At 32.5% G+C, this 25398-nt stretch overlaps 3 protein-coding genes across 3 annotated transcripts; all 3 read right to left on the bottom strand.

Moving 5' to 3' along the window:
- Positions 4265 to 5740, bottom strand: LOC18595569 (F-box protein At5g07610). Its single transcript, XM_018123110.1, has one exon. The coding sequence runs from the start codon at positions 5471 to 5473 to the stop codon at positions 4328 to 4330; it is 1146 nt and encodes a 381-aa protein (XP_017978599.1). The 5' UTR covers positions 5474 to 5740; the 3' UTR covers positions 4265 to 4327.
- On the bottom strand, positions 9963 to 11087 carry LOC18595568. The gene has a single exon (XM_007023579.2). It carries the CDS (start codon positions 10844 to 10846, stop codon positions 10409 to 10411), a length of 438 nt encoding a protein of 145 aa, XP_007023641.2. The 5' UTR covers positions 10847 to 11087; the 3' UTR covers positions 9963 to 10408.
- Positions 11594 to 23455, bottom strand: LOC18595567 (pyrophosphate-energized membrane proton pump 2). The gene is made up of 16 exons (XM_007023577.2): positions 23224 to 23455; positions 21583 to 21618; positions 21243 to 21473; positions 20066 to 20269; positions 18621 to 18772; positions 18387 to 18534; positions 18180 to 18312; positions 16912 to 17084; positions 16052 to 16172; positions 15234 to 15421; positions 14643 to 15080; positions 14370 to 14534; positions 13874 to 14029; positions 13353 to 13464; positions 12531 to 12750; positions 11594 to 12055 (listed from the first exon to the last, which is right to left on the bottom strand). The coding sequence occupies exons 3-16, from the start codon at positions 21339 to 21341 to the stop codon at positions 11956 to 11958; spliced, it is 2409 nt and encodes an 802-aa protein (XP_007023639.1). The 5' UTR covers positions 21342 to 21473; positions 21583 to 21618; positions 23224 to 23455; the 3' UTR covers positions 11594 to 11955.

Below are 25398 nucleotides of genomic sequence, written 5' to 3'. Positions count from 1 at the left end.
TAATTAAGCTTTCTTCCACCACCACATAAAATCCTTCAATTATCCATGATATAAAATGCTAATGGCTGAAATCCATGGGCATGACAAGTGTTGGGTGGTTTAAAATTACAATTTTACCCCTAATAGTGAAAATTCTGGTTTGACTCCGAATTGATCCTAGAACTCCGAATTGCCATTTTGAGTCATCCCTGAACTGTGAAACTCTTAATTCACCTTAAAATTTCTATTGAAACTAGTTTGAGGCTTAATCGACCTAATGATACCATTAGGGGCAATATCGTCCTTTAACGATTCCTCAAACTTCCTAAACACGCAAACATTCTATCGGGCATGTGAATGACATTATAATTTTTTTACAAAGCAGGGTTTGACATTCATTGCACATATCTTGGTATTTCGATCATAACTCTCTTTACAGAACTCAGAATGAGGTAAATCTTGGACCATTGAAAGCTAAGAGAAAAAGATACAATGTTTATGTTTACTATTTTGCACAGTTTAGCTTGGAAGATGGCCAAAAACCTTGTCGAAATTAAAGTACTGCAGTTGTCCTAGAAATCAAAATAGAGCAAGCTTGGTTGTGGCCTTGGGAGCATGTAGGTTGTTGTGCCTCAATTGAAGAGTCATTGTTTTTCAACATAGAATGGTTGAGGCCACGACACCTATATAGCTGTTAAGAAATCCTTGTGCATGTAGACTTCTTTCTTAACTCAACCTTGTGCCTTATATATGCACCCTTTTAGAGAATTTTTAGAGGCTTGAAATATAAGATTTAGAGCTAAAATTTAGTCACAAATCATTGAAGAAAAAGTCCTATTGAATTTGAGAAGAAGTTGAAGAAATCAAGAAAATTTGAAAATTAAGAATTGACAACTGTTGAAGTTTCTTTATCTTTTTGCCATTCTTTTATTTTCTTGGTTTGGTTTCAATGTCTAAACTTTTGTGGATGATAATTTCTGGAAACATGAGGAATTAAATTAGTTATCTAAGATTATGATTGAACTCGATATATAGCTTGAATTATTTATCTCTCTTTTGCTTATGCTTGATGGATTTAAGTTGTTTATTCCTATTCTGTTCTTAATGATCCTCATTGATTGGCCACCAATTAGATTGATCTGAAAACCTAAATTCAACCATGAAGAAGGAAGTTTAGAGTAGACCATAAATGGAATAGCGTATGTTCAAATGCACTTAGTTGGTTAGATGATTTAATTTACATGAAGGATAGAAATATACCTATGTGTCATATGTAGCCAAGATTAGAGCATGAACTTAATGACTTTTTCTTTAATTTAATTTACATAGAGATATAGTAAGTTTATTGGGAGAGATACTTTTATGAGAAACTTGAAAAAGACTTATAAATAATTTAGGACTCTAAGTTAACAACGTAATTCATTAAAATAAGTCAAGAGAAAGAAACAATATCCAGATAAAGTATTAAAGGATATCATAATCCTAGGTCTGGTAGTTGATTGAATTCTTAGACAAATTTTCTACTTAATTGTTAGTTTTATTTTGGATTTCACTTTTTAATAATTAAATTCAATTTTTTGAATAGGGTTAAGGTGTGTTAATTTTAGTAGTTAGTAGCAATAGGAATTAATTCAATTCTCTATGTGATCGACACTCTACTTTTCACTGTATTGCTTGTTTAACGATACGTGAACTTCCATAGATAATCTGACAACAGCAAGATGGTTTGAAAAAAGTTGATAGTGATGTTCAAAAAGTGAGAGAAAGCATTAAGTATGTGAAAGGTTTTCAAGTGAGAAAACAAAAGTTTATAATGTGTGAACCTAGTGAGTATGAATGTAAGAAGAAGCTTAAAACAAGATGTTCCAACTAGGTGAAACTCCATATTTCTCATGCTTGAAAATGCACTTTATTTTCGCATGGCTTTTTCTCATTTGGAAATTGGTGATTCAAATTTTAAGAATTGTCCATCTAGAGATGAGTGGGATAGAGTTGAGAAACTTAGCAAGTTCTTGAGTGTTTTTATGAGGTTACTTGTTTGTTTTCTATAACAAAGGATCCCACAGATGACTTGCACTTTCCTTCGATATTCATGGCACACATGACCCTGTAAGAACATATAAGTGGGGATGATGTGTATATGAAAAATATGGCTACTCAAATGTTTGTTAAGTTTGATAAGTATTGGTCTGAATTTTGTGTGATTTTAGCTATAGTTGTGATATTTGATCCTCGGTTCAAGATTCAATTTGTGGATTGGAGTTACATAAAGCTTTATAGGAGTAATTTAGCTGAATTTAAAAAAGTTAAAGATCATTTATTTGTTCTTTATAATGAATATACTATCAAGGTTTTTGATACTCCATCATCCTCTTTAAATCACACACCTTTTGATGGGAGAAAGGTGCAAAATGGAAAAAAAGAGTTATTGAAAGTAATTTTTTTATTTTTGAAGTATTATTTGTTATTGGAATTTTTTTATTTTAATATTTTTTAATTGTTTTATTTTTATTAATTAGGAGTTGGACAATTTTCAATGTGAGTTTGAGGCCGCCAAGAACAAATCTCAACTAGAGCAATATTTGGATGAATAAAGGATTGAAACGATAATAGAATTAGATATTTTACAATTGTGAAAAACAAATCAGTTTTGTTATCTTGAGCTTTCTACCATGGCTCAAGATATCTTGGTCATTCCTGTATCAACATCTGCTTCCAAATTTACTTTTAGTGTTGGTGGTAAAGTTCTTGATCAATATCGAAGCTTACTTAAATCAGATGTTGTAGAGGCAATTTTCTGTTGTAAGGATTGGCTATTTGGGGAAATTGGTAATACATTCTATTATTTTTTTTTGTTATGTTTCTTGTGTTTAAATACATGATTAGAGTAAGTTTGATTTCTTTATATGTTTTTAATAAACCTTTTTTTATATTGTAGCATATGTAGAAACAAAAGTGAACAATCTTACTGCAAATGTCATGAATTTAGAAATTAGTAAGGAAGAAATGGCATCAGTCGAATGCTTTAATACTATTGATGTCAATTAATTGTCAATGAAAGGTAATGCTTTAAACTAAATTTTAAATTTTATTTAACTTTTTTATTTTGATCCAATTTTATTAATATATTGTCTTCAATTTATTATTAAGTTTTGTGACCTCAGAATGACGTGACATTGGCGAGCGAGTTTTTGATTTTTGTTTGTATGTTTGGAATTGTTCATGGTTGATAATGTGGATAATAATATGTATTTAATTATAGTTGAAAATTATGAGTGATTTTAGATGTTATTAGTATTTTAAGTTTAAATGTTAATGATGGATTTTATTAGCATGATAATGAATTTTATGTATGTTATTTATGTTAAATTTTATTATATTCAATGTTATTATTATTTTGTTATAATTATTAATTTTAAATTTGAATAATAAAATTATATTTAATTGTAAATATTTTAATTTAATAGTGTTAACAATGTTAAATGTGCTAATCGTATTAGGAAAAAATTATGTTTAATCGTGTTTATTAATCGTGTCATGTTGTACAAAAAATTGATATATTTAATAAACATGTTAGTCATGTCATATTGTGTTGTGTTACACGATTATTAAACATATCCATTTACATGTTTTAGATGTTGACACGAATAATTATTTGTGTCGTGTTTTTGTTTATTCATATAATCGTTAATACCCTATATTGACACAAACAGATTAAGACATGAAAACACGAATTGCGTGATATACTTTTGACACTCTCAGTCACTTATTTTTTAAGTTTCAACTTACAAAGAAAAAAGAGTATCTAGCATATGTTTTTGGTATTCTTTTTCAAATGGAGGATTTTTTCCAGCTTTTCATAAAAAATGGCAAACGCATTGCAGGATTTTTGTTTTCTCTTCCATTGCTCATTTTGATTGACTCCTCTTTAGTTATGCTGCTTTCTATACGACACGTTTGGACATAGCATTCACAATTTTTACTATTGATTCATGATTTTTACCATTCATTCACAAATTTCAACATCAACTACTTGTAAAATTTTATAAACCCAATACATTTCGCAAAAGTACCGCTTCCATATAAAAGTCTTTATAAAATTCTATAAACCCACTGCGTAGCGTAGCCCTCCAATAGTTACCCATTATTATTTAATTACTTATTGGTCATTAATTTGGAACTAAATGTTTTTTGTTATGCTAAGTTTGTTTTAACTGCGTCAAAATATCGAAGCATGTCTTAAGGAAAGCCACCAGCAAACGCAGATATGAATCCTTGTACTATGGAAATGTAAAAAGGAGAGTTCTTATTTGAAAATGGAACGTGAACTAGAAACAAAATTAGAGGCTCACAGATAACAGTAAGTGTTCGAATAAGGATACACTCCTTCCCATGAATACCACAACCCCAGAGCCTTGTTCACTTGATTGCTTGTCCGGAGCTCCATCAAAGTGTTATCTTTAAGTTTAAAACTGACAAAGTCACCTGGAACATGTATCACCATGAATGACTCATCTTCATCCCCTACACGCTGGTGAGCAATATGTAATATAGCTAACGTGTAATTTATTCTTATTCCTGGACTATGGAATGCTACCGTATCAAGATTGAGATGGTACTTGACAAACCAACCAGAATAGTCGGATTTCATCTCCTTCACATCAATTCCAGCAGTAAGAGGACCATAGGTCTCAATTAGAAATAAAAGGCCTCCTGATTCACCAAAATACCTCACCCTCCGTTCTGTCCATCCCTCTTGAATAGGAGGCATCGGCATTGTCAGCATAACTTCTCTTTCCACGTCGAATCGAAGCGCCAGATTTCCCCTGCCGACCCAATGTAACATACCATTGAAGAAGATTCCTCTGTTAAACAACATTACTTCATCTAAAACAGAGAATGGATTCCCTGAGACTTTCCATGAGCCTGTGAATGGACTGAATATCTTTATCTGGCGATGATTTTCTGACAAATAGGAATCACAAATGCAGACAATCTTGTAATGAGGTGACTTGCTAGGATCATATGCAATGTTACTGCCGAATACAATTCTGCATACCGGATAAGGCAGGCGAAGATACTGCTTTGTAGTAGGTTTACAGATGTAGAATTGGCGATCTTTTTCTAGGCAACGGAAGCTGCTGCATAGGAGAAGCCCATTGCAGGAATGCTGTATACGAACACCTTTATCGTCCTCAATGAAAGAGAGAGATGGCTCCGGAGCAGCATCAATATGTCCTTCACATGGAAAGAATAACAATTTTGAGTGCAGCTCAAGAAACAAGAATTTCTGCAGGAAGAATCCTGAGACATAGTACTGGGGGTTTCTTCGTGAATAACTGGACTTGAAAGTAGGGTCTGAGATGAGGTTATTCCACCATTTGCAGACACACTTGCATCTCATCAAAGTCTTCAACGGTAGCCTTTGTAATATGTCAATCATGACATCATCATCGCTGATTAGATTCAATTCTGATGCATTCCTAGAACCCATGGCTGTAACTACTAATCAATTCCTTCTGTAGTAAGAAAATTCATATGGTAACCACAATCTGATGAGTGAAAAGAGAAACCAACTGCTTAAAAGGGAACAACTTAGCTATGATTGAACAAATTTCAACAAGAAAAACGATGATCAATGAGATAGTACCATAAATATCAGATACAGGAAAGTCATTTTGGAACCCATAGAAGGTTACCGAAAAATTTTGATACGGCTCTTGTTCTATCCAAAAGCAGATTAGAGACTGAATATGTAAGAAAGTTCAGCTTCATCCCTTAATATGTAAGTTTTGAAAGTAGTGTCTTTTATGTTATGGAGTAGTTGAGGGGTCATGACTTTTTCCCTGCAGCTTCCTAGTTGCTGCCTTTCTCATACAGGTAACGGTCCTAGTCCTCACCAAAGAAGTTTCAAAAGTGTGTTGAGCAAATATAAAAGACAAACAAGAAAAAATTGCCAATGAGCCCGTCTTAGTCTTCACCAAAGAAGTTTCAAAAGCGTGTTGAGCAAATATTCAAGACAAAAGAAGAAAAAATTGCTAATGGCCAAGTGACATGTTGATATGTTGCTAAAGACTGAAGTGTAAACACAAAGAAGGTTTAGCTCAAATAAGCTTGGTTTTGCTTGGTTTTCATTTCAAGACCATGATTTTCAAGAGTTTAGCCCTTTTCCATTATTCTTCTTGGAATGCTTCCAAATGGTCTTTTTCATAGTTGAAAAGTCTTAGGGGCATTTAAGGTGATTAAAGCAAGAATCTAGCCATTTTCCTTTTGAATTTTGTGTCTAATGATCATCTATAGTCGATAATAGAAGTTCTCTAGTTGATCCACTTCCATAAAGCTTGTATTTTTTACATCAACACTTAGAGGGTCCACTATAACTTTGTCAAGGTCCATTACGACTTCATTTCTTCACGATTTTTCATCAATCTTGCCATAGGGTTGACCACAGAATTTATTTGGTTGACTATGGTTGTGTATTTTTCAAGTTTCCTTGTCTATTCTTGCCCGTTTTGACATAAGATCGACTTGCCTTGCTCTAGGACCTATTGGAGCTTTGTTTTTTAAAGATTCCTTAACATTTTGGCACTTAACTTCAACTATTTTGTCTTTGCTTCTTTCTTGTGATCAAGTGTTGAGTTGAGAACAAACTTCTTGACTTCAGGCAACCCTAGTGTTGTTTAGATTGATGACCTTTGAGAGTTTTGAGATAATCTCCATCACTTGTGAACCTATATTGCAACTTCAACATCTCAAAGATAAATGTTAGAGGGATTACAAACTCATACAACTAAGTCATACAAGCTTATATATACATCGTTTAATAACTTCAAAAATCAATCTTGTAATTATGTAAGAACAAATGTATGAGAGCTAAATCATTTCAAGAACACGTCAAGAATCATTCAAATAATATTCAAACAAATTAGGATCATTTTGTCATAATCAAAATTATAATCATTTTAAAGATAACAAGTTAAGATATAAAGATATTGTATCTCTTTATCCCCAAAAAATTTAGATATTGTCTATATAATAAATAGACATAATAAAATTTTACTAACTACAAAGAACATCAGTTTTTCAGTAAGTCAAAAAAACAAAAACGCCCTCTCTCATTCTTTGCATTTTTAAGGCACCATCAACAAGGCCCTATCCTCAACAAGGCCAAAGGGTTTTGGAATGTGAAATTAAATATGGACGACTTTGGTAACCAGTCCATAATGACAAAAATAAAAAGATCGTTGTGCAACTGTTGTATTCATGTTTGGAACATGAAGAAGGATTCGTAAAGTAAGCTTTTCGGTTAGAAAAGGAAAAAAATATTCATCCAAATAGGTAGTTCGAGCTCCCAGCAACTACAGATCGTTGCTTATCCACTAGTTATTATTTCCTTTTAGGTGATTCTCTCATATCTTGAAGAAGCAAGAAACAAATTTTAATTGCCTGTTCTAGTATTAAGTGTAAATATCATGAAGATACTACTTTAGCGTTGCTTTAGCTTCATCAAGTATTGGACAACACATTACAAAAAATTTCCTTTTTTTCGACGGAAAAATTTTTGTTGTAAATTTCCAACAGAATTCCAACGGAAATTTAAAAAATTTTTGATCAATTTTTTCCAACAGATTTCCAACGGAAAAATTCCGTTAGAAATATGTTTGACGATAAAAAAAACAATAGACAGAAATTTTTCCAACAAATTTCTAACGAAATTTCCGTTGGAAAAATTTTTGACAAGGAAAAAAAAAGAAGAGAAGCATTTTTTACGGAATTTCCATTGGAAAAATTTTTGGGGAGCAAAAAGAAAAAGAAAGCACCATGTTCGATGGAATTTCCAACGGAAAATTTTTCGTTGGAAATCCGTCAAAAAGTTCTAGGATTAAAAAAATTGAAAACCCGGTTGAAGTTTCCAATGGAAATTCCGTTGGAACAAGTTATTCCCAACGAAATTTTTCCAACGGAATATTTCGTTGGAAAATTCCGTTGGTAATAATAATTTTTTATTTTCTTTAAAATATTTCTAAATTTTTATAATTTTTATTAATCTTTATTAAAAAATTGATACTATTAAACTCAAATATATTCATATGTAAAGTTTATAATATTTAAAAGTTTAATTATGTTTTATTTTGCTAATTTTTTTACTTGTTTTAAACTTTACTGAATCATAAATTATAAATTAATAATTTTAAATTAATTGATTCTGTAACATTAAAAAATTGATAAAAAGAAAATAATAAATATTTAAATTTTAAAAAAACAGATGATAAGATCTAATAAGAAATTTTAAAAAAATACTAATACTCTATGTATGTTTTAGGATTAATTAGTTAATATATATAAATTAAGAAGATAAATATATACTGAACTTATTAATTTAATATATTTAAAATATATTAATTTATTATATCTATGTATACAAATTAGAATGATAGCTATATTAGAGTATAGATATAAACCTGCATTATTAAAAGGAAAAAACTTATTGTATTAATATTAAATTACAAGTTATATTCTTTAACTTANTATATATGTATGTATATGAGATATACTACATAAATATATATTAATATGTTTTATATGTAAGCTTATAGTAATTTTAGTTATATGAGTATAGTTATTATCATATTTTTCATAAAATTATATTGATTAGCAATTATACAATTTTTTATTATATTTCAAATTATATTACATAATATTTGTATCGTTAATATATATAATAAATGTAGTAATATACCATTATGTTTTATATTGAGTAATTTTTAAACATTAATTTATTGATAAAATTCTAAATATTTAAAATTTAAATTTGTGTTGATAGGGTGACTTGAACCTTTGCCCTAATGAAAAATGAATTAAACTTTAACCAAGTCTACCACCCATCCATTCTGCTCTTAAAAGGCAGTGTTTGGTACTTATGTATCTAAGCATCACCCAATCTTATGCCATTGTCATTCACTGTAATAATCATAGCTCTATCCAAATTGCACACAATGATGTGTTTCATGAGTGCACCTAGTATATTGAGATTGTCATTTTTTATGTCATCATGTGACTCAAGAGACTCTTCATCTAACTTATGTATCATTTTCAAATAAAATTGTTGAGAATCTTTACCAAGAGTATCTTCCTAGTCGATTTCAAGGGTTTCCAAACTCAAGTTGACATCTAACGTATCACCTTGAATTTGAGAAAGGGTGTTAACATAATTATAACAATTATACAAATTATAAATTAAATTAGTATAATTCTGTTAGATTACGATGATTAGATTACAATCAGGACAGTACTGATTTGATTCTCTCCCAAATCATTTAGACTCCCTTTTATATATATACATACCTCGTTAGTCTCTTCATAAATTACATAATTTTGAATACAAGATTTCTTTTTTTGCTACCTAGTCTTATTTTGGCTGGTTTTTAATAATTTTAAGACTGATTTTTTTCTCAGAACTTAAGGTTGAAATGTCACTTCACATTTTGAGTGATATGATTTGCATTTTCCAGTATCAAGGCATGAGTAGTAAATATAGACTAAAATGGTAAATTAAAACTTCACTTGAATCGAAATTGGTTCAACTTTTTGGATTCAAGATTGTTTTAATGATTAGTACTGCCAATTTGTCTATCCTTAAGAAGCATTGTTGCCTTCGGATTCAAGGTTTGAAGAGTACATGTTGAAATTCCAAAGAATCCGCTTATAGACTAAAACATCTCTATATTGGCAGACCTCACCATACATCCACTTATAACATTCCTTGTCAATATAGATAAGCCTCCAACCTAAAAGCTTACAGCATTCCCGAATTACCCAAAAGCAATCTAATCCGATCTTCTATCAGCCATTCCACTCACCAAGGAATCGAATTCTTTCCTCCATAAACCATTTTCTTCACCAACAATCCCATCTCTTCCTCCCTACGCAGCTAAAAAAGGGAAAAAGTCTTGATGAAAACAATAAAGAAGGAACACATAGCCTTTCGAGGATTCTTGTATTTGACATTAGCTTTGAACTCCAATTCCTTTCTTCACATTCAAGTTCCCAAACACTACGAGAATCAGATAAATTCAACTTTGGTGCAATCCCAGAAACAGCCGACATAATCCAAAAAGAAAAAAGAAAACAAAACCAAAGACCCTAAAATAACCATTAAAACAGGATAATTTGGGTGGTGTCATACTTGGTCTTAATTGCCATGACTAGTATACTGTATACCCAAAATTCAGCAATTTACAAGTAATTGCTTCTTTGATGTTTCAAATACTTGCATTTCATTTCTACAAACGAGGATATGAAAATACCACAAAAGAAATTAACATTTGTTCAGTAACATTGAAGTCCCCAAGTTCGCAAACCAACATTAGCCAAAACAATTTTTTTTTTTTTTTTAAAAAAGGCTAACCGGGAAATTGACACTATAGATTTAAGGAGAAGATGGCTTAGTAGCAGTCCTAACAGAGGACCAAATCTGAGCAAAACCCTCAAAAACATGAGGCAAAACACTGCCGATGCCATTTAAAGCAGCCCCAGAAGCAATCCCAATGGCAAGAGTCTCCAGGTATCCAGGCTTCGAGTCAAGCTTCATATCAACAACTGCAAGCCTGCTGTTGACACTGTCAATCTTTCTCGAAGTGTCAATCAAGAACTTATTATCTTTCTTGGATTTGGAGTTGGAAGAGACGACCCTCATCACCACATTCTGAAGATCTTCTATGACCTTGATGGAAGCTTGTTGGGAATCGAGGCCTTGGGTTTGGTAATGGGATATCAGCTCTTGGGGTGTTGGGATTTTTTTCTGTGCTTTGTTGTTGTTTTCTTTGTCCTTTCCAGGAACAACAGTTGGTGTTGCTGGTTGTTCCATTCTTGTGATGTCTTTCAACGAGAATACAGAAGAGAAAAGCAGCCTGCCTGGGAAGAACTGGAGAAAAACCCTAGAAATTCTGGGGTTTTGGGTGCTTTTGGAAGATAAGGTGAGCTAGAAACAGAAAGAAAGCTAGAGGAGGGGACAAATTGGGTTGCTTTTGGGGTTTAGGCTTGCTGTTGTTTCACTTTAAAGCCCAAAAATCCTCTCTTGGCTCAATATGCCAAGGCTTTGTTCCAACTCCCCCAAAAGCTCTAAAATTAACTTTTCTCTTCAAGAAAATAAATAAAAAGAAAAAGAAAGGAAAGGGGAGGTGGTTCCAATTATACAATTTCTCTTGGCAAACTGGCAATGGTTCCTATTATTTTTAACATACAATATTAGTATATTACAAAAAAGATAATTATCTTATATCTTAATATTATTTTTGATGAAATGGTGGACTATGATCTTGGTATGAGAGCCATGTATTTAAGTTAGAGCTATGTCCCGGACATACACTCTGGGCCTCGTTCAAGTTAGCTTTTCTGGGAGCCAACCTTGTGTCCATGAGGTTGCTAGTTCCATCCCTCACAAAATCTTTAATCCTCGAAGGAAGTTGCCTTGGCCAACTTAGGGGAAAGTGCAGAGATTGGAGGCACACCTTGTGATCAGAACAATTCTGAACCTCATCCAATCCTTTAAAGTGGGTTTAATGTTTTCCCTCAAACCTTAATTAAAATGGATTCTGCTCTTACCATTTATGTATAATCCATCCAACATTCTTCACTCATTCATTTATTACGTATAAACATGTGCCATAAAACATTATAATACAAATACCAATACAAACAAATAAAAAAGAAGCACAGGCTGAGTCTTCCATCGCATTAAAACCTCAATATGGTAGGTGCAAGTACACTGACTAACAATTCTAAACCTGCAGTGTATTAACATCTCTTATTTTATTAGATTAATAAAAGAAAAAGATTTAGTGAGGCTATCCATCAGGCACTCATGATATACATCAAAATACCTATCTGTATATGTGCAAAAATATCTAAGAACTCAAAAGGGCAACAGGTGCTGTATGCTAGTGAACACAGGCGATTAGATATAAACACAACTCTTCACAGAAACACTGGCGCCATAACAAGCGTTATCGTAGCAAGCATTTTTATGAGCACATGAAGCGAAGGTCCAGCTGTGTCTTTGAATGGGTCTCCCACTCTGCAATCCAAGTTCAAATATATCACATTTCAATTCTGATATATGCTTTTCTTTTTTTCTATTAATTGGTTCATGGTTTTAAGAATACATCAAAAAAGTAGGTCAAGAAGCTTTCTTTCCGTCGAGACAAGGATAGAAATCTGCAAACAAAGGATTAAAGCCCCCTTAACACAAATATCCCAAAGTTGGTGCTGAATGAGAAAACTTATATCAAGGCTCCTGGGATCTACACACCACAGCTTTGCCTAATATTCATACTAGTGTCTTTTTCATTATTTTTTTCTTGCTTAGGTGGACATCAAACCTAAGATTTGCCCCATCTTGACCGCTTCGGCCAAGGCCCAGGGGCAACAGTCTAGACTTATCGATCAAAACTAGGCTACTAGAATTACTGCTTCTCTCTCCTAGCAACCCCCACGAGTATGAAAAGGTAAAAGGATATAAGAAAGAAAAGGAAAAGGAAAAAATAACTTACGTATCTCCAGTAACTGCTGCTTTATGAGAATCACTACCTTTGCCACCAAGAGCTCCTGTCTCAATAAACTTCTTCGCATTATCCCACGCACCACCAGCTGTGTTAAGAAAGAGAGCCATTAAAATACCAGAAACTGTTGCAAACATCAGCAGAGCAGCTACAACTTTTGCTCCAAGTAGAGGATGTCCAGTATAGTGTCCCAAAACACGGAATAGAAAACCTGCAAATGGTTACATAGAAATTACACAAGTTGAGAGAGCAATATTGTTTTTAAAAAAGTATTAAAGGAGCACCATAATGAATGCATAGGTAACCTAAAAACAAAATCAAGTCAACCAAAAAGCAAGATCAGACAATTAGGGCTCAAGAAATCATCTAATATCCTTGATTTTTTTTTTTGGTATGATAATCTCCTACATTCCTGACATGGTTCTAGAAACAACAGTGGCTAATAGAAAGTTTGATTCCAGCAAGAATGCTTGCTCAATTGGATTACAGAGTAGTACAAAGAAATATGTCAATGCTTGATGGTTTTAAGATAAAAATTCAGCTTCCATTAGATCAAACAAGCAATACTACCACAAACAATTCAAGGAAATAGGATTTTAATGCACTGCTGCTACCCCTATCACTACTGCATACTGACCAGACTGCTAAATCTAAATAATGAAACAAACAGAACAAAGAAGAAACACTAGGAAAGGAAAAGGAAAACCTACTAAGAAAACCACAGGGAAATGGAAGATGGACTAATAAGAGAAATAACAAACCAACCAATAATTGAAAATGTAATTGATAATTAGCACAGAGCAATTGACCCACCAACTACAATTGGTGATACTATAGCCAAAGCACCAGGTTTTATCATCTCCCTCAAAGATGCAGATGCCACAATAGCAACACAGCGACCATAATCTGGTTTCTCCTTGTAGTCCTGTGGCCAGCATGTCAGGAAAAATGAAAATAGCACAACCAACAGTTTATCTAGATTTATATAAGACAAAAAGATAGAAATGATAGAAGAGAAGCAAAATGACTTAAGGCAAAATTCAATTACTCTTATGTTTGTGTTGGAGCTTAATGATAAGAAAAATGATAATAGAAAATTGTATCTCACTCAATATCTTTTTCCTTTAGAAAAGACTTGACAAGGACAAAAATTTCAAAAGTGGATTATGGAAGAAAGAGATCGAGTGCATATTTTCTCTCTTCCTTTCACTTCTCTCATGATTACTTTATCTAGACAAGAAATATTTTACAATTTCTCTCCACTGTTCTTACTTCAAATACCATATTTGAAGGTTAAAGCACACCATTAAAGGCAGTCAGAAACTTAAACCCACCATGATACCAGGCCTCTCAATAAATTGTCTTCTTACTTCCTTAACAACCTCCTGAGCAGTTCGGCCAACTGCAGCACAGGCCCATGCACTAAATAAGAATATGAGCATGGAGCCCAACAATCCACCAATGAAAACCTCAGGAATGGCAATATCAACCTGAAAGTTGATTAAAATTATGAATGTCAGAAAAAGAATGAAAGCGTTTGCAGAATAACTAACCTTAGGCTACATTGGTCGCCACTTTTGCTACAAGTTTTTCACATTCTTTTGCCTTTCTCAGAAATACCAATTCAAACATAACTATCGCACCTATAAGAAAAAGTATGCATTTTGTCATCCATGAAAGTCAAATTTTTAATGTTTAATTTTACAAAATATCTTTTAATAATTTATTCAAACATTGCTTCTCCCTTTTTGCTTTCAGAAGTTAAACACAAGTGGCAGAAGTGGTAACCAAACAGAGCCCTCACTAAAGCATAAGTACAGTAACACACACCTGTTTAAAAGATTCATGAGCAAAAGATGCAACCTCATCCATATATGCACTAAACAGAAGAAAAGAAGCAAGTGCTGCAGATCCAATGGCAAAACCTTTGGTGGTAGCCTTTGTGGTGTTCCCAACAGCATCAAGAACATCAGTGATCTCTCGCACACTCTCTGGCTGTACAAGACAACAATACCTAACTTAAATAATCCAAAAAGAAGTAAAAAATAAAGTGCATTATACAGATTGATAACAAGGAAATTTAGAGAATCAACTACATAGTACCTGCTGACTCATCTCTACGATGCCACCAGCATTATCAGCTATTGGGCCAAACATATCCATGGTCAGAATATAGGCAGCAGTGCTGAGCATTCCCATTGTTGCTACAGCTGTGCCAAACAACCCACCAGTCGGACTTCCTGTTTCATCCACCAGTCCCGAGGTGTGACCCAGCCAAAAAGCAGAAATAATAGATATACTTATCACAAGAACAGGAAGAGCTGTTGATTCCAGGCCCAAACTGACTCCAGCAATAATGTTAGTACCATGTCCTGTTGAGCTAGAAAGAGCTAACGTGCGCACAGGCTCATGCTTGTAGTCAGTGTAATATTTGGTTATCCAGACAAAAACATACGCTGTGATGATACCAACCAACCCACACAATGCAAAGTTCAACCACGCAGAAGGTGCTTGATCAGTATAAAGCAGCCACCGTGTAGACTGCAATAATTTCAAAAAGAACAAGTCATAATGAGTTTTCAACCAAATCAAAAGGAGAAAAAATTGCTAGATTTCAATACTTGATCAGAGATAAAAGAACAGCGAAAACAGAAAAATTACAGTGTTATGTTGCAGTTATAGATGATATATTACCCCAGCAAACGTCAGAACAGCCAAAACTATTGTAACAGAGTATCCTTTCTGAAGAATTGTCATTGGATCCTCTATAGGAGTTTTCACACTGGAGTCACGTGTACCCCGAATTGAAAGTATTCCAATTGATGACACCACCAGGTCAAATGAGTGCACAACAAGGGGAAACAGGATAAAGCCAGATGGGTCTGCATAAATATCAAAGATGAGGCCATACTGAAAAAATTGAGAACCAATTCAACATAAAGAATATGCCACAGCCAAAGCCAAAGCAAATATAAACTGAAACAAAGAACCAAACTTCTAACTGAATAAGAAATGTTTGCCATGCTGTCTATAGTTTAGATTGCTGCAGGAATGAAACCCTTATATAACTAGCACCATAGCAATGCATACTTCTGCAGACCTGCTTTGTGATAAGGTTGGTTTGAAAACTGCAGCTGTCAAGAAACTGTTAGCAACAAAGACAGGAGATGCCTGATTGCTTCTAGTTAGAGGCATATTTTAATTTATTTCTCTTATCCATTAAGTAACCGCCAAATAACACTGGCTATGCACCTTTACAGCCCTAACCTCACATCACCACGCTAACAAAACAAAAAGATAGGATGCAACAAAATCTCTCTTTATCTCACCGAAGGGCAGATTCCAATTTCCTTGTACCGGTCTGATGAGGTCTAAACATTCATCTTGGTTAGGTTTAAACAGCCAAATTCTACCATTTGCAGTTGTCATAGTTAAAAAATAGGAAATTTCACAACATGAGCAGTATAAAAATAATACAATGACATCAATAATCAGTGGGAACTTGCACTTGCCTTCAATTTTACAGCGCTTAGCCATTGTTCCACCAAGTATCATGGCACTAATTATCTCCGCTGCAATGCTTTCGAAAAGATCTGCACCTCGAGCAGCACAATCACCAACATTATCTCCAACCTTCAATGCAAGAAGAAAGTACTCAAGTACCAAATATGATTGCCAAGATAAAGTGTAAGAAACTAAAATACTAAAAGTAAAGATAAAGCAGAAGCATTATTGTAGTAAATTTAACCACATTACTACCAATATTCTTTTGCAGTACATATTTTCAACCCACCTTCTTCATTGAACTCCAATTTACCAATAATTTTCTTAACACAATTTTCATATGAATTACTTCACTTTCTTTAAAACTAGGGGATTCAAGTTCTCTATGGTCAAGCATTATAAACTTCAAAACAAAATTAAAATAAAAAACTTTCCACTTTCTGTCAAATACATGTTTATTTTGTATCTTAGAAAGGCTTTAATACTCACAAGCAAGGTCCAGTATAAATGTACTCCTCTCTAACTTGCAAACAATTGTGCTATTATAATTAAATCTTTAGCAAAATCACAATTCCTTTCAAAATACAGCTTCAAAATATTCCATTCAATGCACACCACTAAAGTCAACTACTACAACAACCATAAACCTTCAATCCAGTGCATAACTGAAGAAAACTTTTTATCATATAAAACAGGAAATTTACATGAAATATGCACAAGCTTTACATACTCATTTTTTCAACTCAAAACTAAACCAATCAAATAATATGAGGGAGGAAAAAAAATCTAACTTTGGACTCCAAATGATTAGCTATTTCTAAAGCATTGGCTCAAAGAAAAAACTCAATGAAATTGAAAATTGAAGTACCAAATCTGCAATTACAGCTGGGTTTCTAGGATCATCTTCAGGTATCCCTTGTTCTACTTTTCCAACAAGATCTGCCCCGACATCAGCTGCTTTTGTATATATTCCACCACCCAACTGAGCAAACAGGGCAACAAATGAAGCTCCAAAACCATATCCCACGAGAAGAAGAGGCACTGAAAGAAAATAAACGAAATCAACCAAGGCATCACAAGTACCAATGATTCGGAAACACATGATAATACTAGCTAGCAGTGAACATAGAGGCAAACAGCCAATGTTCAAATCTCAGCCATGCATGTATACAACCCGAAGTACATACACAGATGCACACAAACACACAGATTACTTCAGCATTGCAAGCCAAGATGGCACTAGAATTGTCTAAATCAAAATAGTAGTTCACCATTTCAGACAACCTTAGCCAATATAAACCATCTTAAGAAACAAATACAGCAATCCAGAAGCAGAAAGCAAAGATCAAAATAAATGTTTGGAACAATATGTCAAGAATCAATAATACTATGTTACCAACACACAATAATATCATACATAAGATAAATAGAATTCAAAACAAACATCTGAGATGGATTTTTCCAAAATATACATATTTAGTATAATTAAATCAAGAGAAACATTGAATCACTAGGTTCCACAGACGCTCAATCCCAAAATCAACCACAAAAAAGTTATTCAAGTCATTAACTTTGGCAAGAATACAGTACTCTTCTGCATCACAGCAATGAATTAGTACTGTTATATCATCAAAAGCATTAACTACTTATAGAAAAAAAAAATAAAAACTTATTCTAAGTCTAAGGAATGTCCTGCCACCATTCATCATAGATTTGTTAGTAAATCATACAATGTTCATCTTTACTATTCTCTTCATTCATTAGGAAAATGGAAGGAAGTAAACAACTACTAGAAAGAAGTCCATACACAAAGTCATCAACTAATACAACTAGAACAACTCTTAGCTGTCTAAACCCAACTCTTTATGAATTATAAGACAATGACTTCTCTTAGATGCCCCAGAGAACTAACCACTATCTACTTTCATCAATATGGAAAAAACAGAGCCAACAGAATCATGCTTATGCACTCTATCAACATTCCACCTCAAGAAGACAAACATTCAAGAAATCTCAAAATGTTTGCAATATACCAATGTATGTAGGACAAAGGAAGAACCATGTACTAGGAAGATCCATCGGCACAAAATGCATTGTAACAAATAAATTAAAGGAATGAGGAAATAAGTTACATACAATCTGTAACCTTCATTGAACCAGGTGAATCCACCCCCAACCACACATAAAATGTTGCATAAAGGATGGCTATACCAATCACAGCCATACCAACCACCACCAAGGCAGAAAAACCACCAGCACGGACAGCTATCTGCATGTTATGTTCGCAACTTAATATTCAATCTAAAAGCATTCAGAATAAGATGAAATTTAAGAGGATACAACCTGCAATGCCTCTCTTGCAGACCGTCTTGCCGCACTGGAGACTCGGACATTTGCACGAACTGATACCCACATCCCAACATAACCAGCAACACCTGAACATAGAGCACCCAGAAGAAATGCAGCAACAGTGATATATGCAGATGTTGCCCTGTAGAAGCAAGTAAAAGAATAAACAAATTTATCACTAGGGTAAAGAAGTGGAATGTGGCTTTATGTAATGCTCATATATATCACCTTCCTAGGCCTGAAGATTCTTGTTGAGGAGTTGTACTACGAAACAAATAAATGCTAAGAATCACTAGCGCTAGCAACAATGCCATCTTGGAGATAGTACCATACTGAGTCCTGAAGAATCCTTCCGCTCCATCACGTATAGCATCTGATATCTAGGAAGCAAAAATGATAAGCTCAGTACAAGTTTATGAGGAGGTTGCTAACAAATAATAGTTCCAGTTCTTAGTTGCATTTTAAGGGTTAACAAGAAGATGATAAACAATAAGGGGAGCCTACTCTCCTTTGAACAAAATATGTAATATCTGACAAAGCAGTGTGAAAACATGGTATTCTTAGCTTTTGAAATGTCCTTCTATTCCAAATTCAGACAGTGAATAAAGCCAAGATATTCTCATTCTATGGATGCTAAGTACAACAACATTGTAAAAAATTATTTGTATAATTCAGGTTATGCAGGCTATAGTTTAATGTTTCTGATCAAGCCTTATATCAAACTCTAGCATTCATTACATATTATCGATTTAAATAAAACCTGTAACAAATTTAACAGGCATTGACAAAAAAATTTCTAATTAAACAGTTGCAAATACATTCTTAGGCATAAAATTCATTCAAATTTGGAGAAACATTGAAAATTAATTCATTTATGATGGTATAAATATCAAAAAATAATATAACAAATAACAAAGCATGCAGTTAAATTAAGCACTTGTTACTAAAATCTCCAATATAATATTTTTATAACTGATTTGAGCAGAAAGCTTTGGTTTTGCATAACCATCTTCCCTCTTCACATTCAGTTATTTAACTCCCAAACAGCTATGTTCTGCAAAAATAGTGCACTTCAAATGCTAGCTAGATTTAAACCACATACCAAGCATAACACATCATATTCATAATTACCGGGCCAGTAAATGTAAGCCACATAAATATCATAAATAAATTAACTAAAATCTTAACATATGATACTTGCTCCATCCAGCACATCAGTCCTCTAACTTTATTCAAACTTAGATCCATCTTAAAAGCTACTCCAGCCAGGAAAACAAAGCCGTGCTTTATTTGATATCAACAAACCAAACATTTTGTACATTGGCAAATATCACGATGTCCAAATACACAAGCATGTTGTCCATTTCTTTCTTTCTGAAACCAAACTAAGTATGTTAATGATGCAGTACATTCAATGATATCATATGCTCACTGTCATCATATTTGGTTGAAAATTTGAAGAGTAATTTGAAAAGAGAGAGTCAATATTAAAATATATGTCTCCATAAAAATATAAATTTAAATACCCACAAGTTGAAGACAGGGATAAAAAGGTGTAAATTAATAAAAAAAATTAGCAAATTTCACTAGAGAAGCATTTATTAGAATTATTCCAGGAGCATGAAAGAGAGTTTAATATTATGACAGAAAGTTTTTTTTCTAGAGAAATTTACCTGAGACATCTCTGGAGGCCCTTCATCCTTTGAAAGCACCCACTTTGTAAGATATATTGACAAAAGGAAGCTGACGATGCAAACTGAGAAGACAAAAACAATGATTGGAGAAGTACTTGCTCCAACGTAAAAGACAAATCCAAAGCCCAAAAGGAGAAGTATAACAAGAACACGAACATTTATTCCCATGAGAACTCGAAAAATCTGCATAGAGAAATAGTCAATTAAAGTAAGCACAATGAGGGGAAAAAGTGCATCCCAAAAGCCAGGGGAGAGAGAGAGAAACTAAAATTATGCATAGACAGCCAAAAAAATAGCAATGAAAAGATAAAACATGATTCTCCATAAAATCCCAGCTATTGGGCCTGCATCATTGGTTATTTTTCTGAAGAAAATATTCAGCTACACATTTTTAGTAACTTGTCTGTTTAACTCTGCCAATGCTAGCCAAACTGCCATTCACATCAATTCAGCAGTCTCTGTGAAGCTCATGCTAAACTTCTTTTCCATTTTCAGATGCTAAGCCCAAAAAACTGTAAGCATGGATGTTTTCCTATCATGTCAAATTCCAGAACACCACAACTTGGTAATGACACCTTATATCAAATGCCATAACACCAGAAATAGCAAAAGGTTGATGCACAGATAAGCACAAAATAATGATCAAGGATCTTAGTTGCAATTGAAAGCAAGCAATATGACCATAAGAACCAGGATGTAATTTTACGGAGATCATAACATGTATTTGAAATACCAATTGAGCTTAAAAAGAAATACTAGAATGAGCGTTTTCACCAAGGAAGCCTTCAAACAAGTGCTGATAGGTGTATAGTTTTATAATCAAATCTCTCAGCTCACTGACAATATATAACGAAAACACACTTCATACATGGCAATATTCAATAATTCCAATGCCACTGCATGTTGGCAATGAGCAAAATGATGACTAACATTGGCTAATAAGACACTTGACATCATAAATTCATGCTAAGCTAATTCCCTATCTTCCTAAAATAGTTAAACCAAGTATAGGTCACAACAAATGCAGGATCAAAATGAATTACTACAACAAAAAGGGGAAATGAAAAGAAAATAAAAACATCATAGCCAAAAACTCGAAATGCATACTCCTCCACATATAACAAACTACAAACTGAGAAAAACATAAGGTCCTTACCAAGGGAGTATAAGGTTTACTACGCATGTTAGGAAAAGTCCTTGGCCTATCTTGATAAAGCCCCAAATTACCATTCTCAACATCATCTCCCATCATCATGGTGCCGGCAGAATTCACCCTCCGAGCAACAGGAAAAGAGTTGTACTCCCCAGTTTGGGGCAAATCACCCCCTGAACTTGGTCGCTGAATTTTGAGTGATTTAATTTGTCCAATGAAAATCTATAATTTCACCTGAGATGTTACAGAATAATCAAGTTTTTCAATAACAACTGCTCTATTCTACATTCAATAACTTTTAATCTTGCTTTTCCTTCAGAATTCTAGATCCAGTAAAACAAACTCCAGTCCAAGGATTTTTCCACGTTAATTGATTTTCCTGCATAAAGGTCAAAGAAAACATTTATCGGTGAAATTTTAATAAAAAAAGAAAGCAAACACAAATACCAACATTTGGAGATAGGTAAACTCAACACCAAAGACAAACTCCAACATTTTGATGAAGTAAATTCAACATCTCCCTAGTGAATAATCCACTTTTAGGCAAATAGATTAAAAAAAAAAAAGGTCTCAATTCACAACATTGCCAACTACTTAACAGTCAAGTCCTTGCATATGGTGATAGCAAATAAATACAAAGATTAACAAGAAAAAATCCTTATTAATTTTATATTTTTATTCCTAGAAAAGTCAAGATGTAAAACACGAGCAAAAACATTAGGTGCCTCATGCACGTGGGGGAGGGAGGGTATACCTTCTACTTCTTCTCTTTCTTTCTTCTTTTTTTCTTTTTGGACATGCAGGGGGTGTAGCTCAATACAGTTCCTTGTTTTGGAAAGAAATATAAAGGAATGGGTCCCTAGACCTACACAATGTGACATTGCAAGTACTCTACACTGCTCAGAAGAAAATCAAACATTGTTGTTATGCTCTCTTTGCTCATACTCAATATTAAGCAGCAAAAGACCCTACTTATGACTATCTATAAATAAAAATAAATTTCCAAACCCAGAAATAAGGAAAGAAAATAATTACATAGTCTAAAAGACCTGGAAAGAAGAAAGAAAAGACTCACCTGTTCTACTGAAATTAATATTTAATTAGAAAATATTTCAAAAAAAATCAAATTATTACATCAACAAATCACCTAAAATATGAATCAAGATATTCTTGGTTGGAAGGATGGAAAGAAAAAAAAAAGTATCAATCCAGTGGTTAAGCTACAAAGTTGGAAGGTGGTAATAAAACCGATCCATTAGATTAAAAATTTTTTAGCCCTTACCCCATTCCTTCATTCCTACAAGCAAAGCCTCATCCTAAAATATTGTAACATCTTCCTACAAGATTAGAATCACCAAAACGTTATTTGATCTCCAACTAACCACTGTCTCACTGTCCTTGATTGCATTAACTAAAGATCTCCAATAAAAGTGTAAGACGTTGCAGAAAGGCCATTTGAAGCTAATGGTTGGCCAAAAGTAAATTAGAATTTGCATTTTTTCAACCCAACCGTTTGCAAGAATAGAACAATATTTGTTTCATTTTAGCATACCACAAGACTAAAGAACAATAACAACAATAACAATACTAATTCAACTCAGGATACAATAATTTCAGTTCAGCATTCATGAATCATGATACTTTTCTCTCCTACTTTTTCAGTTTTCTTCCCATTTTCGCACCTCAGTGCATTACAATGACTATTACAATTTAAAATATGATAGCAAAAACGGCAATCAATAAAAGCAAAAAGATAAGCCGATTAAACTAACCCCCAGATTTTCAATTTTCTCAGGTCTCCAAACAATTCTGATACCCGACATTTCATCACAAAACGACGGAAAACGAATGAACATCCGATAACAAAAAATAAGAACATAAGATCTAAAGCCAAAACCCTAGATTCAGAGTGTTGCATGATTTGATCCTCATTAAAATCAATTAGATCTAAAAAAAAAACAGTTAGAACGAAAATTACACATACCGTTTTCAATGGCCGCAGCGAAACTGAGTAACCGCCATTAACGGGAAAAAGAAAAGCTTTTACACTCTCTCTCTCTCTCTCTCTTCGTCTCTGCGAAATTTTGCAGACTTTTAGAGAGAGAGAAACGGATGGATTTTCACGGGGAGAGTAATTTGAGTTATTTTGTTTCTAATTTTGTTCTTTTTTTTTTTTATTTTGTCTGTAAAGAAAAACTTTTTATTGGTATTTTAGATCTCTCGACTATCATAATACTTGTTTATAAATCCGTTGTCTCAGTCTGTCGTAATAGACTTGCGTTCTTTTGCGATGTCAGCGCTGCCAATAGTTTTCTTACATGTCAGCTGTTTTTGGCACCTTGGCAATGAGGACCTCCTTTCTCTATATCTTCTTCGACTTTATTAGTTTTCTTATTTATATTTTTTATCTATATATAAAATACGAATGTTGAAAATTATTTAATTAAAAAAATTTTATTCATCATATTTCTAAATTATTATTATAAAGTATTTTTATTAAAAATAAAAGTATAGAAATGGAATATTATTCAATTTTTTACATTTATAAAATATATTAATCTACATTTATAAATATTTTTTTAAGACATTAACATTTGTGATCACTTACATTGCATGCAAGTAAATTAAAAGAAAAACCAAATACTCTAACTTTCTGTTTTAGAAAATGAGAAGGCCCTAATTTTAAGATTTCTTATTTTTGACATTTTTCAAGAATTTCTTTATCATTATTTTATGTGAACAAAGCCTACATATGCAGGCTAATAAGTTTTCATTAAAGATTTTAATTTTCACATATTTCATCTATGTATACAATAGATAAATAGTTAATGTGTGTATGTTTCATTTTAATTTTTAATACATTTTTTTTCCAATTATTATAATATGATGTTGTCTCTTGTAAAATGGTATTGTAGGATTTATTTACCTTATATTAACTATGATATGATATGTTGCCTATGACGGTGGACTATAGTTTACTTTTTACCTTATCTAGGGTCTCACTTAAGAATGTCGTACTTATTATATTTTAAGTACATTAACTAAAACTCGATTATTTCATAGGATATCTAAATTTTATTAATACCTAATTAAAATTTTGAACTGTGAATCAAATCTGCATACCAATATCTTAGGCATCACACAGTAATATCACATTAAAATAATTTAAAATTAATTTTTATATATATTTTTAATAAAAAATTAAGTTAATAAATTAAATTTAGTCCATAAAAATATATTAAAGTTTAAAATAATTTTTATAATAATATTTGATAAATTTTAGTAAGTGTTACATTAATTATAAAAAATTTATAAATAAAATATATATGTATAACTAAAATTTAATATTAAAAATAATTATTTATAATTAGACTCAGGTATTGAATACTCTAAAACCATTACTCGAATCCTAACCAAACTTATGACAAGGAGTAATTTTACCAATTGAATTTATTATAATGTATCATAGTCTTTCTTAATCGGGTCCGTTAATACAAGATATCTAATTATAAAATTCCCATTGACATCCCTAATCGTGGATTTGTCATTCAGCAAATACTCAAATCATGTGATTAGGACATACTTGCTGCATTGTTGTAGGTGCAGTTGGGTTCCTAATCGCACCAACAACAACGGCTTCAGTGACTCCCATTTTTCCCCTTTTCTCTTACTTTTTCTAGTTTTTTTATATCATGTACAATAGTTTTTTTTTATTACCCTTATTTCACTTTTTATATAAGTGTCCGCTCTCATTCTATTATATTTGATATTTATTGTTTAATATAATAAATAAATATATAAATAATAAATAGTTATAATATTATAAATTAGATATGCTAATTGAAAACACGATCCCATTAACAAAATATAAAATTAAATCGATTCGAGTTTCGTAGTAAAAATATAAAATTTTCATATCTAAATAAATTAATGGTGTCATGTCAATTAGATTAATCATATTTAAATAAGTTAATTATATTGTGTAGTATTACAAGACTTATTAATTAGACATATCAATTATGTCATATTGTGTAACCTATATAATAAACGTGTCATATTCATGTCAAAGATCTTGAAATGATTAATTAATCATGTCATTTACTATATCCATTAAAAATGTAAAACAAATTTTATTATAATTTTTTTTGTAAAAAAGGAA

The sequence above is a fragment of the Theobroma cacao genome, chromosome 6 (genome assembly GCF_000208745.1).
Source record: "Theobroma cacao cultivar B97-61/B2 chromosome 6, Criollo_cocoa_genome_V2, whole genome shotgun sequence".
Taxonomy (NCBI): Eukaryota; Viridiplantae; Streptophyta; class Magnoliopsida; order Malvales; family Malvaceae; genus Theobroma; species Theobroma cacao.
This window is presented reverse-complemented; position numbering and strand designations above follow the sequence as displayed.

Coding starts and splice junctions, on each gene's coding strand:
- LOC18595569 (XM_018123110.1), bottom strand. CDS start 5,473: ATGGGTTCTAGGAATGCATCAGAATTGAATCTAATCAGCGATGATGAT.
- LOC18595567 (XM_007023577.2), bottom strand. CDS start 21,341: ATGATGATGGGAGATGATGTTGAGAATGGTAATTTGGGGCTTTATCAA. Junction 15,422..16,051: donor TAAGCGCTGTAAAATTGAAG/GCAAGTGCAAGT, acceptor ATATTTATGCAG/ACCCATCTGGCTTTATCCTG. Junction 14,030..14,369: donor CTCATGAATCTTTTAAACAG/GTGTGTGTTACT, acceptor ATCAACTTTCAG/GTTGATATTGCCATTCCTGA.
- LOC18595568 (XM_007023579.2), bottom strand. CDS start 10,846: ATGGAACAACCAGCAACACCAACTGTTGTTCCTGGAAAGGACAAAGAA.